Source organism: Calonectris borealis, chromosome 3 (assembly GCF_964195595.1).
Source record: "Calonectris borealis chromosome 3, bCalBor7.hap1.2, whole genome shotgun sequence".
Classification (NCBI taxonomy): Eukaryota; Metazoa; Chordata; class Aves; order Procellariiformes; family Procellariidae; genus Calonectris; species Calonectris borealis.
The window spans coordinates 105,077,598-105,095,775 of NC_134314.1; the positions used below are offsets into that span (position 1 = coordinate 105,077,598).

Genomic DNA, 18,178 nt, shown 5'->3' on the forward strand with positions numbered 1-18,178 from the left:
TTACAATAAGCCTGCTTAATTAAATGACAAAAAACATAAAGGGGCAAATTTTGAAGGTTATTTAGGCAATTCACTTCCATTTGTTTCCAATGAAACTTAAATCAATGTCAGCGAGGTGTCTAACATTTTAAGAAATCAGCTTGAGATTCTTATTTACCAAAATACTACTCTGCTATCACCTCCATTAACTTTGGAAAATGTGCTACTTAATTGCACTAGTATCAATAAAGAGAGAAACAAACCTGAAGCTCACAAGCCAAAAGTCTCACATTTTCAGAAAGAGCAGTCAAAGTCCCTCCTATGTCTCTTTTGTAATCCAACTGTATGACCATGGTCCTTTCTAAGATAATGGCTATTACTCAGAAATTAAACTCTATATGCATAGATCTACACATATACATATATACTCACACGTGCACATAAACATATGGTTTTATGCTTGGACTCGACGACCTTAAAGGTCTTTTCCAATTTAAATTATTCTATGATTCTGTATTTATGTTATTATTCAAGTCAGAGCATGAGTCCATATCCTGCTGCGAGATCTCCACCCAGCCCACTGTACTGAGGACAGCACTACCCTCCATCCCTCGGTATGCCCTCCCAGAACAAGACTGGTCTCTTTTGGCAGCTAGTAATTGCTGTAGCTCGACTTAAAGGCAGACTGTGCCATTCTCTACACTCTTTCCCAAGGGAGGGAAAACCAGGAGGGCATGGATCTAGAGGAGAACATTTTGCTCCAGGAATGAGAATAGCCGAGGGCAGTACGGAAATGGGCATATGGAATAAGCTACCGGCAGCTGGATCCAGAACCACCCAATAAGCTTTTCCCCCTTACATTAAGCATTACAGGAAATTATCAACATTATAAACATGTGGCTTTTCCTTAATTTTTTTCTCCTTCTGTTTCTAAACTATCAGCATCCCCATTATGTGGATATTTGCTTAATATACACAATTCACCAAAAGTTATCAAAATCTGTTCAGTCAAGCTAACAGAAGACAAGAAGCAAAGAGTGAAGTTGCAGACAGCAAGCAACATGAGGACCTCAAGCCACACAAATAATAGATGTAGAGACTTACGCCAGTATCAGTGGGTCACATTACCTAGGGGTTTTTAATACAAATCTAAAATGTGAGTTGAAGCTCGCTATTTAGAGTCTGATAATGAAAAGCCCTGCTCCTACTGCAGTCCCTCAGCCAAGAAATAGCAGAAAATACTTCTAGAATTCATTGGATTAAACAGAACACATAATCATCATCTCCCATTAGAAAGCACAGATTGTTTTGCTGCCAATCTAGAGTTTTTGAGTTCAGCTGAGTTAGGAAGTGAATGTATGCTAAAGTCTCTACAGGAGTAAAGTTTGAGAATCAAAGGAAATAAGTGCTCCTAAATCCCTTTGGCATTTTTGAAAGTTTCTTTCTATAATACATGTTTACAAGACCTGAGCAATCACAGAAATTTACCGGCATAACCTTCATTCTCCATTCTCAGTCTCACACTATTGCAGATTGCTCCCACGTGTTTGCTGTTTTGCATTTTAGATGTGTAAGCAAAGTACTGTATTTCCGATGTTTTATGGAGCATCTAAGAGATTGTTGGGCAGGAAAAATGAAAATAGGTCTTTTCCTTAAAGAATGTTAGTTGGACAGTGATGGCAACTTACGTTTGCTTCCCTTGGCAAAGACTTATAACCAGTAATGGTATGTGTCAACAAAATACTGTTCTGCAATGAAAATAACCACAAATAACAAGCTAGGCAAAGCTCCATATCTGTGCAAGAAGTTAAAATATTTTGGTATGAATAACCAAAAGACTGCAATTGCTATATCATTTATGCCCAGAAGAGGACTCCGCTTTTCATTTAGAATACTGCCTGATGTATCTTTTTCTAACTAAAATCTATGATATTATTTATCTATGTCATATTATTATTAATCAATTTTATAGTTGAATTGCCATTGACCTTTATCCAACGTATATCCCAACATAAATAAGTAGGTTGGTTTATGTTTGTAAAGCACTTTGAAGATGAACAGCATCATAAAAGTGCCATGTATTATTATACATTCAGTTGAAACATCCTACATTTTTTAAAGAAACAACAAGCCGATCAACTATCTGCACAATGAATAGATACTGTGCCTTCTACAGAAGAGTATGGGGAAAAACAAAACAAACCTGTATCTAAGCACTTCCAAACTTGGAGAAAAAAAAATCATCTTTGGAAACAAATCAGTCTCTTCATTCTATTCCATTTATAGTACTGTGCATTCTGCAATGCATATTATTTGAAATTTAAACCAATTTACAATGAAATACAAACTGGAATCAAAGTGAGAGCTGTCTGTCCTTGTAAACAAACCCTTTGTGCACGTACATCTCTTCTTGCACATCTACAGTGTGGGCATATCACAATGACGAATGTCATATAAATACCTATGCAAAATATACAAAGAAATATTTTGTTGAAGGAGGCTCCACAAACATACTCCAGAGATCACCTGGGAATGTCCAGTCCTGTTGTTGCATTACACATGCCTACCTGAGCTAACTCGCACAGTAGGACCAGTCTGGCCATTATTAATTAGGCCTGCTGACAGAAATGACCGATTAGTATCTGCAGAGTACCTCAGTAACCGCCTACATGACTTCCAAGACTGGGCTGTTAACTGTGTACGGCAGTAAGGTGTGTCAAAAATGTAACACAACTTTTTCAGAATTAGCTGAGGTCCTACCCACACAGTTTGGCATTGCATGGTATGACGTCCTCAAAGCCCATTTCTGAACGTTGAACTGAAGGCAACTTAAAAATTTCTTATTACATATATTAATATTTTTCCTCTCCTTCTTCAAAATCCCTGCCAGCTTAGAGACTGTGCACTGGTAAGCAAATCTGAACATTTAATTTTGACTACTTATGACACAAACGAAGGCTGAAATTGTGCCATCTCTTCATATTCAGACTTATTGCAAGGGCAGAAGTGCAGCTGTTCCATTGCAATGTGTTTCATTACAATTCATGATCTGACCGTCAACGTAGCACTAGCCCCACCTCACACACGCCGATTTATGACGCTCTGTTATACCACATCGCGTATTTTCCCAAACTGACAGAAAAGAAGCCCCAGGAGGAGAAAGGCAAAGCTACATTGCACTGAGGAGCAGATTTTGAATTAATCACCAGGAGCAGGTCTTCAACAGACCTTCTGTTCTTTAGACCTTCTGAAGACAGGCCTCCTGCCTCCTGTCAATGGCAGGAAAGGGGGCTAAGCTGTACGTCGTACAAATACTGTGGTATTCGTGTGACTAAAAGGTGAACTCTGCATTGGTCACTACAAAGAACATGGTAGGAAGTGCAAGGGACCTATGGGCCATTACTTCTCCCCCGGCTTAGACTGCAAGCATGAGCTGTGCGTATGACGCGAAGCGTTCTGTACATCTCTCTGGAAAACACTCCTAACATACTCACAGTGAAAATCACCCAAACTTCAAGGACCAGAAATATGGCGGGGGGGAAAAGTCAACCCAGTTTAGTACTGCTGACCTAATTTAATACTCACTAAATCAATTAAAAAAACATTAATTTGAAAGACATGCTTTTAACACCTAACATCCACTTACTTTTACTGCAGCCAAATAGGTTGTGGACATCCAAATTACTAGCATCAGGAACACAGTTGTCACATTTCAAGCCAGTTACAAATTGTTTACAAACACACTGCCCAGTAACAAGATGACAAGTCCCACTAATGGCTCCTGCAGGATGACAATTACAGTGCTGACATCTATAAACAAAAACAAATCAAGGAAGTGATCAAAACACATTAACACTCCAGTTAAGCACAGTAGGGTTTTGTTTAAAAGATTCTTGGGTGACATAATTAAAAAATCATAAACAGTTCAGTAGCCTGAGACATGGTAGAAAATCTATTAGCTTGATAAAAAGAAGTAACGTACAAAAAAGGTGCCCATTATAAAAATAAACATTAAAATCTCAAAGCCAGAATAATATTCTAATTTAGATAAAAACTGCTTAGAATTGAAGAGCTTTTATATATAGTGATCCATACACAAAAAGGATAATAATGTTCGGTAATAACCACATTATGCACTCAGTCCTGCAGCGCTTGCTCACACAACCTTTCTTGCAGAGCTGTAGAGTTCAGTGATACATGTGTAACCCGTTTCATAGGTTTCCGCACAAAATATGCAACCTTCCAACTTATGGGAAACTAGGCTTTTGTTGACAAAGAAATCAATTAATAATTTCTTGTCCACAAAGGCAACTTGAAGTTGAAAAAAAAAAATGTGCTGTGAATAAAGGAGAATGAACGTAGACAAAAGTTGGGAGGAAAAAAAAACTCAGATTAAAACAGTGAAAGGAAACAAAATAGCAGAAATATGAATGTTATAACAGAAAGCACATTTTCTTTGCAGCCTTTTGCAGATGGACAAAATTGAAAATAACTAAAAAGAATATTTAATTAAATGTGTAACTTAAATTATTTTTTAATTAAAAAGAACAGAAAAATTAAAAGCATTGGTATCACACAAATGCCACATTTCAATTCTGTAAGTCTCTCTGGCATCAGTAGAGTACTTTCAGGATTAATTTATGCTTTGGCTTTTCCATGTGAAAACTCTTGCGATCAACTTGTTTTTCACTTCATATGCTATTTCCCCACTGGCATTCATTTATAGCAGGGATACCAATGTCAGATTATGCAAATATTCAAAGACTCAGAACATCTCAGAAGTTAAGCAAAGCAATTTTTTCCTTACTGCAAATACTGTTATGCTACTCATTGCAATAGAGACTGCCATTATTAGTCATAACAGAGAGTCAACAACGGCAAATAAAACTTTGTACTTTAGATTCTAATTTCGCTACATTTTAATTGCTGCAGACTAAAAGAGTTTTGAAAACACATGGACTGGGAGAAATGTGGGACTGTACAGTGCAGCTAAAAGATACTGGGAAATCTACACATCAATCCCCTTGCCCTGAGCTGGAAAAGCCCCACTCTCAGGCATAAGCAACACCAGCCTCGAGGGAATCTTAAATTACTCCAGATGCCAGGTCCCAAGATGATGAAACAGCAAAAAGACCTTGGAGAAGTCCAAGGAAGAGACAGTCATGCCATGTCCCTTTGCTCTGCTAACCCTAAGACCAGACAAGAGTTGTTGATTTATATTTGGCTGATCTTTCCTTGGCCAGTTTCACCAGATCTGAGGAAATAGGTGGTGGTGCCTTTACACAAGCTACTTCACCATTTTTCCAGTCATCACCATCACCTTCGTCTATCTCTTTCTATCTGTATGAAGGCAGAAATAAAAGTGAGTTCAGTTATGGTTTAGGTATCGGATTTTTAAGGCAAGGGAGAGAGGAGGGGAGAGTGGAAACTGTTTTCACATTAGGACACTAAAATTCAGGTCAATAATCAGTGAAATAGACATTAAATGTGACAGATTTTTAAACAAGTTTAAGAAAACTCTTCACATACATTTGCTGCCCATCACAGAGCTCTCTGTATTAGAGTTTCTTTACTCCACAGCAGCTCGTGCTGTGTGATCTCCTGGGTAATCATTCAACACCCTTAAAAAGGCTGATAAAAGCTAAAGCTGCAAAATAAGCTGCAAATTTGTTTTATGGACTAATAGTCTTTTGGGAATAAATAAAATACATTCTCTCTTGGAAACCACTATACTGTAGTTTGCTCTCTTTTATAGCCAAGAGAAAGGGCAATTTTTTTCAAACTGTATTAAGTCTTTTCATCTGTAGACAGTGCATCCAAATCCCCCTTCAAATAGAGGTTTCGTTTAGACTATTTAAATGTCACGACTGAAAAAAATGGTTTAGTTAGAGAAAAAAAACGAAGACAGAATTATTTGCTCGGTAAGACAGTACTTTATTATTTCGTAATTTCATTACATGATGATATTTAGTACACATAGTTTGTGAGGGGTGTTAACAAAAGCGTCTCAATAGCTAAACAGTAAAAGCCAAGCTTCTCTTACTGCTCCTGTATATTACTGCACCTCCTGTGAATAAGGGCCCCTGAGTATTCCAGTTTTCATTATCATTCACACATGAGACAATGAAACTCACATACACGTACAGCCACAGTAATAGTTTTCAGTGCCTGGCAGGGTGGGGCTGCTTCTTTCTGCTTGAAATAGTTGCATTTTCTTCTAGGAAAAGTGTAGGCTCCCTACCTCCACCTATACTGAATTAGGCTCCAGATCCTGCAACAACAGCATACATGTTATCATACTCTGTTCCACAGGATTACACATTATATTTGTGTAATCACATACATAATTTTCTTAAACTGCAGAACACTAGAACTGGCTTTGTTGTTACGCATAGTTCCTGCTTTTCAGTCAAGATTAAGGATTCGGTCAATTAAGGATTTTTAAAAAAACTAATTCTTTGAAACTTTTAATCATGTAAGAAATATTTTCAGCATTCTTGTTAAATGCTCCTTCTTCAAGATACTCTGAGTCAAATGTATTTGAGTTTTATTAAAACAGAATTATATATAATCAAGGAAAACTGACTTTTAAAACATGGAAAGAGAAATGTCAGGCCAAGATGAATTGCAATATTGATTTTGTGAGGATAAATGGTTTTTGTAATATTAATATAGAGAAACCTTTATTACATTGACTCTCTAGGTGCAGTTAGAGCCTCTCCAGCAATCTGTTTAAAATCTTCATTTTTCATCTTTATGGGAAAACCTCACTTGCTAAATGGATTTCATAAACAGTAATCTGTCAAGATATATATATATAGATAAACAATTTGTGATGTTCATTGACCAGTTCATTATAGTAAACAATACAGAGGTAAAGCATTTCAAATGTGTACCAAATGCCCACAACCATTACAGATCTGTTCAGACCACTGCAAACATCCAGTATCTCTAATTCTTTAACTGCCGAGGAAATTTTCCTGCTTCTTAAGCTGAAATGCATTAACAAATATGGAGTTCCTGTTTTATCTCAAAAACATCAGAAGGTAAATCAGCTCACATATACATTCTTCTGAGAGTGGGAGAATTTTAAAGCCTCACAGTCTCTGTCTGTCGCAATTTTTGCTTCTTTTCTGCTGTTGTGCCAAGACAGATATGTCTTTGCCACTATAGATAGCTCATATCCTTTTCATTCTGTAACACAGAGTCCTTAAAGGACACTTGGAGCAAGGATGGTTAAAAGGCTTTGCAACTTTACAAAGAAAAAAAAAGCACATTACTCTTTTTAAGACGATATTAACAGTTAAAGAAATGGATTAAAATAGATTAACAAATAAAGACCTGGATTATCATTTTCAGTGGATAAACGTTTCTGCCTGAGGAACAGAGGTACATTGCCCGAGTAGATGCTAACCAAAAGGAAGCCAAGCATATGCAACCCAAGTTAATCATGTTAATGTACTACCAGAGCAGTCTTCAATACTGTCATGAGGATTAAGTAGTATTAAGGCATTAAAGCCAACTCTGATTCAAATTCCAGAACTGTAAAAACTTTCTACCTTTACAAGATCTGGATCTAGATAATTCTAGATATTTCCACATTTTGAATTTCAGAAGACAGCTCAAAATGCAAGTAATTGGAGGCCAATATCTAGAGTTCAGGTGAGCTATTGCTTAACACAGACACACTCTACATCACCTGCTAAAACTGACAGGGGGGAAAAAAAAGAATCTATTCCAAGTAACTAAAAAAAAAAAAAAGATCATTAATAATAAGGAAAATATATTTAAAAGGGAACTTTAATATTACACAGATTTTATTCCTTACCATTAGAAATGACAGGAAGTGAAAATAGGAAGTCCTTACTCCTACAGATTACTTTATGGCCATTAGCAGATGCCTCTGTGACCCGCAACAGTAAAAAATAATTTTTAAAATCTCCTAATGAGTGACAGTAACATAAAAGTTAAAGTGAAAAATCTGCAGAATAATGTCAAGTATATGCAAGATGACACTGATAATCACTGCCTAAAAGCATGTCTACCCCACACTAGCTGGGGGAAAGGAGCACGGGGAGGGGAATGTTGTACAGATTTTGCTTCTGCCTGTGGGGTTTTTCTTAAAGGCAAAAATACTAAATATAACAAAACAATTTAACACCATTGGTCTGCATGAAAATATAATAGCACTAGAGCTGTGCAATCTTTCTGGACAATATTTAAAAGCAAATTGAGATTGTGGGGATTAAGCAAGAAAAATGATCCTGGAAAAGAAAGATAGAGCAATAGTTGAAATAACAATGCACTACCTATAGATACGTTTTTCCGCTTACATTCCAGGGAATATATCCATATACTTTCAGTGTATCTAGAGGCCCCAGGCTACACTAGATAAACAATTTACCCTGTGGCACATAACTAAATGCTTAAAAAGAATACACTGCTTCAGAGAAACAGATTTTTAAGAGGAAAAGTGCTGTATTTCAACTGCTGCTGCTAAAAGAAATTTGGAAAGACAGGGGTATCTAATTTTTTTTTTTTTTTTCTCTCCATTAAAGCATCTTCCTGAAATCTTCAAAAGCGTTCACTGGTTATAAGAATGGCACATTACTCCTATTTTAATAGTCAATGATTAACACCTCAGAAACCAACACATCTCACTGAAGATGCAGAGGAAATGTAGAGAAACAATCACCAAATAGCTATAACATTAGATAGCATTAGCTTTATGCAGTTTTCATGTTGTTTTTACTTAAGTCTGTGGCAAAACTTCTATTTCCTTTAGCTCATGGGAGCACAGAGGGTTGTATAACGTACCACACGTAAATCGGAGTGCACACATGAATTCAAAGAAGGATTCGTGTAACTAGAGCACATCTTTTCATTGTCACTAAACCTTTGAATGAGCTACTACGAGAAAAATGTAACAAGGAGGTTATAAGTGACCTGTAAAAAAGAAACACTCACCTCCCTGTGACAGAGTCAAATCCAAAATAAAGTTCTTTGCAACGTTCACACGTCTGTCCTGTAACAGAGGCATCTTGGCAAACACATTGGCCAGTTAGTTTATCACAGATCTGATTCACTGAACCAGCTATGTGGCACAGGCACGGCAGACAGCCAGTGACACTGGATGGAGAAAAATAAAAACCTGGAAAAGAAAGGGATTTTGAGAATAGACAATATGCAAAAAGTGAACACAGTAAGATTATTATTAACTTGTGTATAATCGGGGATGAAACAACAGAACTAAAGCTTGGGTAAGACACACATCAACTCAAATAAAGCAATATAGTCCTCCTGCAGAGCTGAGCTTCTAAATTGGCACTTTGTGAAGCTATTATTCATCCTCCAGTTGCCAACTCCGATTTTTTATTCTCTCTCTTCAGAGTTTAGTTTAGAAAGAGCAAATGCAAAATAGGGGGAGTACATTAACGTGTCCGTGGGGAAAGTAAAGACCCAAGGACATGAGAGGTACTAATGAATGCACCACAAGCAGTAGAAACATAAAAAATAACATACAAGATCAGACAGACAGCCATTCTAGTCTGGGATCTCATCTCTTGACAATGGCCAGTTGCAAAACTTAAGAAATGCACATATTTTCTTAAGAACGTCTCAATCTTTCTCAACCAGTGCTTGGCTTAACCCTTGAAACATGAGGATGTTTCTTAGAAAAACCTACATTTGATGAGCATTCCCAGGTCTATGTAAAATTTGTATTTTACTCCTCCTCAACATCTAGCTCGTATCCTACACACAAATACTTTTACAGAAACTGATAAACGGATGAAAAAAAGTTACTTATCTGCTATAAAAAAGCTTTCATTCTGAGTCCCATCCTTCTGTTCCTGTATTATTTCCAATTATGAACTGGAGCATTGATTTCACCTTCCCCACAGTATATGTGGTGTGCTACTATACTATCTGTCCTTCTATTGCCCTCACAAGCAATCTTTATCTATGCAAGTCTCTAACACATTACTGATAAATACAGTTAGATAGACTTTATACACCTCTAATCTGGTCATTGAAGAATTTACCCGTTATTGATAGCCTCATCTAAAATTTCAAACAACACAGCTTTTAAGTACATTTTTTTAATGATACTGTACCACTTCCATAATATGTTTTGCTAACTATGGACTTCTTCCATTCTTACTAATTTCTTTTCTATATGCCTGATCAGAAGACAATTCAAGTAACAGAATACCAGTAAGAAACATAATTACATAATTTTCCAAAATTATTTTCTATTTTTACCTGATTATTAACAGAGATTTTACTAAGTATTTCACACAAATTGCTCTGCGGTTTTTTGGGGTTTTTTTGGAGTGATACAGTTGATTAAAAACGTAGCAACATGTACGAGTTCTGCAAATAATGATGGTAACGCAGTGTTAACTGGCACTTGTCAACTGCAAGTACCTATCTTTGAACATCAATCCTAAGACAGGGCCAGTGATAAGAGTTTCCATCTCTGTCAGCTGGTTACTATTAATTATTATTGCACAACTTCAATAGAAGAATTTCAGCCATTACTCAGATACGCAGTATTTGCACAGACTTCTCGGACACCTTCCCTTTCTCTCCAGTTCAATCAGTTTCTTCTTAGTCATGTTCTCGGTTACCGAATCTTTTTTGCTTTCCAACAACTTTCTGATGTCCTGCTTTATAATAAAGAGCCCAAAATTGCATTGTAACATGTCATATCACCCAAGGCCTTATTATTTATTTTGTCTTACACGAGATAGCTTTATATATACACCCCTAGGGTGGTATTCTCTGTCTTCGCAGCAGTGTTGCGCTGTGAGCTCATATCCAAATAGCAGAGGAACTAAACAAATTGAAAACATTAGAATTTTACTGCTCAAATCTTTGTTCAAGTTTAGCCTCTGGTCCTCAGTGAGATAAATCTCAAGTGGACAGTGAAGTGATATCGGTCTCCAGTTAACATACATTCGCATCATAAAAAACCATGCTGTTGGCACTTTATTCCAGAGAGGCTCCGAACTGAGCCACCACAGAGACCGAATAGCTTGAAGTTATTAGTGAGGCAGCATGTATTATCTCATACTGCAGTTGTCTGCGCAGTACAGTGCCCGTCCTGTGCATAAATAGCGGAGACCATTTCCCAGCAATGTCACTCCTGAGCACAATGAACGACTCCACTCAAAGAATGTAACAGGAAGATAGGAAACAAGTTTAAGCCTGGACTCCTGCAGAAGGTCAAAGCACTTCTTCAGGACCCAGTTTATAGTTGCAATAAATGATAAGCACTCAGGCTACAACAGATCCTTGTCCATCAGAAATTTTACATGAAACTAATGCCTAAGAAAAGACTACAGTGGGTAAATGAGCACATCTCTAGTACAGAAATTAACTTCTGCTGAGCAGGATTGATCACTATAGAATATATTGGTTTTCTCACAGCCGAGAAATTCATAATTATAAAGAATCTATACATTAATGTTAAACATCCTGGCTTTCCTAATGTCATATCGCCTATACCACTGTAGAGCAGTGAAGGATTTGGTGTGATATTTTTTGATAATAATCTTTTAGAAATGCTCTAAAAGTTTAACTAAGTTTCTGGATACTGCCGCAATATTTTTTTCAAAAGTAGCAAGTAAAGTAAAAATTTTTTAAAAGTAAAAGTAAGAGATGGGAAGATGGGAGAAAGTCCTTCTCTCAACTAATTTATAAGTAAATTAATTAATGCAATTAAAAGTAGACAAAAAGAGAAGAGACACTGGATTAAAAATTTATACTATTTGTCATAACCGTTATTATTATTATTTACTTCCACCACCTAGAATTTGGCAGGAAAGAGTAAGAAACAACTTAATGCAAGCTTAATTTATAGCAAGGTTAGAAGCGCTCATAAAACTTGCTTTATGAAGGATCCACTGTTGTATAATAGAGCCAATTTCCAATTTTAAGACAGCGACTGCAAATCTCTACAAGATCTAAGTATATAACTAGTATTATGCTTATTCTTTTTCAGATTTTTTTTCTAATTCAACCATAACTGATCACATTTGTCAATCAAACATACTCTTCAAAAGAAAGAATGAAAGTCAAAGCAAAGTATTCAGCTTCCTTTATTTAATCATAGTCTTATTATTTCTCCCACTGTATATCTCAGGATAAAGGAACACCCAAACAATTCCTTGGCACTTTTACATGCTTACCAACTATGGCGGTAATGCTCATTTCTTAACCACAGTCTGTGCTTCAAAATGCATAATTAACAACACTGACAACATTGTCACAACATACTTCATGTTTTCCTGGCCAAGAAGAGAGGTAGTATGTACACAAAACCCCTGTATTGATGCCCAGCGAGACATCCTACATGCTGGCTTACATCTTTTCTGTACTACGTATTGCTCCATGAAAAGCTGTGGCCACCGAGTAAAGAACTTACGAAATGTCTTTTTTTCCACCACTCCCCCCCCAGCTTTGCTGCTCTTGTAACAGGATCCAAGACCTGTGTTGAGCAGGATTTGTATGGCACAAATCCCAGTCGGTGTGGCACCATAGTCCTGGAATGAGGCAGGGACAAACTGTTCACAACTATTTTGGGGCTGGAAAGATCTGTTTTCTACCACTGCAACCTAGGAAATCTCAAAAGCAAGTTTTTATACAAGGTAAAACCAAACTTCCATTTGGTTTCATGTTAAAATCAAGTGTTCCTCTCTTTGCATACACCACTAGTTTAAAAAAAATTTAAATGTACAGAAATCTACCAAAAACGTTACTTGTATGAGAACAAACTGGAAGACAGCAGGTCATGGATACAGCCTAATAGATGAAACACAAGGCTGAATGCTCCAGAAAGAGTTGTTTTTTTTTAAAAAAAAAAAATATCTCATGATACAACAATAAAGTCACATCCAATTTGAATTTTTCTGCACTGGCAACTCTTCCTGCATTAAGATTTTGGTAACTTTTGGAAACCTCTCAAATTTTATCAAAGCACACAGAAGATGTGCTACAATGGGACATTATTTTTAATACCACTAACTATAACAGACTTATAATTACACAGAATAATAATAAAAAAAAAAAATGACCTGTATTCTACTAAGGAATCTTGGACCACAGAGTTGAAATGTCCCAACAGCCTAAGAAGTCGTCAGTATGTTTTTAGGGCTGCCAGTTTTAACTAATTAACTGTGTGCTTCTAATTAGGCTGTGTTGGCTACATACATACTTGGAGTACGTTTTCTTATCTTTGTCCCAAGGCAAAACCATAGGACATGTTTAGAGTACTTGAAACCAATTAAACTCTTCCATATTTCTACAACTTAATACCAGTATTACTAGCAGGTTATACTCACCCCTGTTTTATAGAAAACTCTCCTTTGGAACATACTAATAAAGAATATTCATATAAAAGTCAGCTAAGTGTCTAAATGAGCACACACTGGGATCAACACTAAAGTGATGATGAAAGTGAAAATACCATAGTACTCTGTGCTACACTAAAAGCAATACAATGCTTTTACAATGATAAGGACTTACTTTCACCTGCAGAAGAGAGCTCAGTATTCAGCACATACATGCTTACATTTATTACGCAGAAAATTTAAAAGTAATTCTCACAGCAAGATTTTTTTTTTTAACAGGAACTATTGTGGAAGTATTCCTTTGAGTGCATGTAAGCTTTTCTACAAACCAGTCTGTTCATACCATCAATTAAACCTTTTTAAACCATTTAGTTCTGCATAAACCCTGGCCTTTCTTTTTCAAGGACAAGGGCGGTCACTGACTCGGGAAGCCTTGACATCACTCCTCTGCCGATCTCTGATTAAGTGGCTGCTGTAGAGGGTTAGCAGGTCAAATAGGACTGGAGGAGGAACTAAGAAAAACAGAACACTGCCTTATTTATTAGTATATGTACCTAAAATAATTTAAATGAAAGTATTTTTAAAAATACTTAATGAAGGTTAAGCAGCTTTTTTAACCTCTGTTCAAATTATTGAATGGCATATTAAAACCAATGGAGCTATAATGTACCTTTTAATGTGACCTGCTACTTTAATAAATTGCATATGTATTTAACTTGAACTAAACCTATCTGTTTAATATTACTACTAAAGGTAGGTTAACACTACCTGTAGTTTCACTTTACCCACCTACTTTTTAAAACAAAAACATTAAAATATAACTGCAGAGCTTCCCACTTGTAATGAACATTTAAACTCTGTTTACAGTAATATGGTACAAAATCTTGAACTGATATGTAGCAACTGCAGTATCGCCTACTTATAGGGCGGAACTGTAAGCAGTCCTGGTGAAAGCCACACATCCTCCACACAGCAAGGCAGGTGAATGCTTTTTAACTGGCATGTTTGCCACCCTCAGAGTTTAAGCAACCCTCTCCGTACCTCCCGCCACGCTCAGTTTTACGCATAAAGTGCCCTTCCCGAAGAGCTTGCACTCTGCCTTCTAAATCCACATTCTTCGTTACAAGGATAGCCGCTGCTCATCAAACTATGCTAGTTTACCTCTTATTCAGTGAACGGGCCATGACAATTTGTATATGTTCTCAACATCTAGAAGAACTAGGCCTAACCTTACTTTGGACATGCTGAAACTGCAGTAATAACACAAATTATACAACCTCTGGCAATAGAATAAATATTTGATGCTGATCAGGACGTTAATACTTCCTTCTCACTCACACAGTTAGGAAGACATGGAAAAATAATTAATAACATAAGTCAGAGACATGTCAGACATGAAGCTGTCTAAACACATTAAAACTGTAGGAACTACGATGATGTCCAACAAAGCAAAACTTACTACATCAAACAGATTATCTTCCAATTCTCTTACCTGGTTTACACTCATTACACCTTCTCCCCTGACGCTGAGGCAAACAGACACACTGTCCAGAAACGTCGTCACAAACCGTTCCTGCCAACGTGCCCAGAGCGTCGCAGGCACAACGCTGGCAGCCGAGGAGGTTGCTCAGGCTGAGGTTGTACGCGTGAGGCATACACCGACTGCACCGAAGGCCAGTTACACCGGCTTTGCAAGGACACTGTCCTGTTGATTTGTCACAAAGCAGAGAGCCATTTACTGTACCTGCCTTATCACAGTTACATGGCAGACACGCAAAGGAATGATTTTCCTGTACTTTGTGGTAGCCATCTAGGCATTCGTCGCATTGTCTTCCTCCAATATTTGGTTTACATGCACATTGCCCTGTCTTCGCATCGCACACAGTTCCGGAGAACGACCCTGCAACGTTACATTCACAAGCCTTACAACCGGTTACATCCAGCCCGTAAAAGTTGTCCATGCAAGCGTCACAGTGAAGCCCTTTCACTCGTTCTTTACAATTGCACTGCCCGGAGAGAGGGTTGCAGAATTGGTTCACTGAGCCATGGCTGTTGCACCAACAAGGCTCACATCCATCTTCATTAGAATACCTGAGAGCTTTAAATCCAAAATGGCAACTATCACACCTAAGACCTGGAAAGAGAAAAGGTATTTAAAAAAAAAAAGCTGAAAAGCTATTAATTTCAATTTTAAAAAAGGATAAGTATACTACACTTGAAAAAAAAAAAAAAGAGAAAGGAAAGGACTAATATTCTTCACCAGCATAATTAACAGGAATGACAGGGCTGCACAAATCAATTGAATAACAGTGGCATCCTAAAAATCTGTTTACTTTTCCAATTTGTTTCAGAAGCCATGTGTTTCTGCTGGCTTCTCAATACAGTTTAAGATACTTCTGCAAAAGATTCTTTGTAACATTTCTAAGACAAACCAGAATTAATCTCTCTGTCCCCCAGAACAGCACCTGTTGCACAGTCAATGCTTACATGAACTCTTCATTCTATATCGTAGAAATGCAATGGACAGGGAATTGCACTGGGCTCTCAATCTGTTCTGATAACAGATTTACATATTATATTAAAAACATTAAATGTACTCTAGGACAACAAAAGTTAGACTAATTATGATGAATGATTTACTTAGCACTGTACTTCAGTTTTAACACTGATTACATTTATGTTATTGTTAGCCCTTACTGAAAGCAGAGAATGTTTTCCATAATCCTAAATGAAATATTTTTATCTAAATGTATGATTTAGTTAACTCCTGCAGTACATTAAAATCTAACCTGTTTTCTTCATACTTCATCCTGTAGTTTTATTAGCTTTGTTTTCAAAGTCATCGCTTGCTTTATCCCTGCCCCAAGGGATGGCGTTTGTATTTTAGTTTATAAAATGTACATTACAAGAAAGCAAACTAGATTATTATATGAAAAATGCAAATTCACAGTTATGTATTTTCCCTTGCAATGGGAAAATCCTTCACTATGAAGCATCATTTAATTGCTGCATACAGAAAAATATAAATACAATGTTCTAGCAAAATATTGTCATCATTTAAAAAATACAAAACCATACAAAAATACATCTAGCAACTTACACGTAGAAAAATAAAACTAAAAATGGTAGGAAATGCATTTTACATATGGATAAAAACTCAAAAACTCCAACAGAAGGCAAGTTCCTTTAGCAGTGATGAATGACTCACCTAAGGCATATCATTTAATTTCAATAAGGAAAATAAAAAAGGACCACTATTGCTGCAAATTTTAAAAATAACTGTATTGTTAACAAGAATTATGACTCATTTTGAACTATTAAAATTGGTCTACATGGATTCATATCATATCAGTTTTAAAAATATGCGCAGTGCTTATTTGAATATGCCATACATATTCCTGACAGGTAATCTATTCCTAACGATACTGAGGAAGGCCTACAGGGCATCACATTCAATGTTAACAAGTACAGGGGAGTTAGCACGCTTGGCATTTAATTCACATTCTTCTACCTTTTTATTCTAGATGAATGACCTACTTTAATAAAATTATTGGTGCTAATGTATTTTACTGGTGATAGAATCATTAGTAAGATTTAACAGTTGTGTTAACTCTAACAGTTCATGTTTCATAACACCGCAGTCCATAGTTGCATTTTTCTGTTACCATGTTTGTTTAAATAGATAAAATGGCAATAGACAGATTGCTCTAAAAACCAATTTAGAAATCCAAAGAGGAAAGCTCTTTGTTAAAGTTTGCTGCACACGTTCCAATATACAGAAGCTTATTTACAATTGGTTTGGAAAACAAAAAAGATAATCCAGTCTGGAAAGAATTAGGTCTTTATCCTGCGAACAAACACTTGCATAACTACAGCCCCCCACCATAGTTACAGATAAATTTGCAGAAAACATATATTTACACATTTTTTTGTATTACTATGTCAGTGGAAATAAAAATAATTCTTACTCTTTTCATCAAAGGGAGAAAACATTTAAAATAATATGTAGACAATCAAATACGTGAGAACGAGACTGTGCATTTCCTGTATACCAAACTCCCACTGAGTTAAGAAAGGTTTTCACAGATGCAAATGTGAAATGCAGGCAAAAGATATATAATTAAGAATGCTCTGAAGTCCTTTTTATCTAATATAGAGAGTGAGTTTAAGATGCACAGAGGTTATTTTTTACTCTTAGCACCCTTTTTATCGTATGGAAAACACAGGTACTTGGCATTCCACAGGCAAGAGGACAGAAACTGTTCAGGCTTATGTCTGTTTAGAGTTATTTTCATTATTTGTTGCTATTTTGTATTTGCTTTTGGAAATTAGAAGAAAGAAGAAACAAAGACTCACAAGATTACAAATAAGTCAATATTCACAAGTCAGTGAGACTTATGAATTAACATACACTTGAACATTGTTAATACAACCCACACCTGTGGTTAGCTAAAGAAAAAATAGATTACTAATTGTGTTAATAACAAAGCAGAAAAGGATCTCTCTCTCTCTCTTTTTTTTTTTTTTTTTTGAGACATATGTATGGTCTGAGACATGTACAGTTACCATGCAAGGCTCACTTTATCAGGAAATTCTCCTTGCATAATATTCCCATACATCAACATTTCAAAGTGTATTATATATACTGTGTATTTTGGGCACTTGATAAATTTTGTCCTTATGTGGCTGTGGCTCCCCTCAAATATGCTGGAAGTAATAAATTGCTATAATCAAATCTAATTTCTGAAAAATACCTGTGGGAGTAACAAACAAAAAAGCACGTCTTGTGAAAAAAATGATAAATAACACAGAAGGTAGCAGTTTATTATAATCAGCTTGGCATT

The 18,178-nt window shown here is 36.3% G+C and overlaps 1 protein-coding gene across 1 annotated transcript in view; it reads right to left on the reverse strand.

The window, feature by feature from the left end:
- Window positions 1-18,178, reverse strand: part of USH2A (usherin) — a 391,128-nt gene that overhangs the window by 305,054 nt on the left and 67,896 nt on the right. The window contains exons 13-15 of the mRNA XM_075147080.1: window positions 14,827-15,468; window positions 8,947-9,130; window positions 3,626-3,789 (exon numbers count right to left, since the gene is read on the reverse strand). Of these exons, the coding sequence (XP_075003181.1) occupies window positions 3,626-3,789; window positions 8,947-9,130; window positions 14,827-15,468 (990 nt within the window). The remainder of the gene's footprint in view (window positions 1-3,625; window positions 3,790-8,946; window positions 9,131-14,826; window positions 15,469-18,178) is intronic.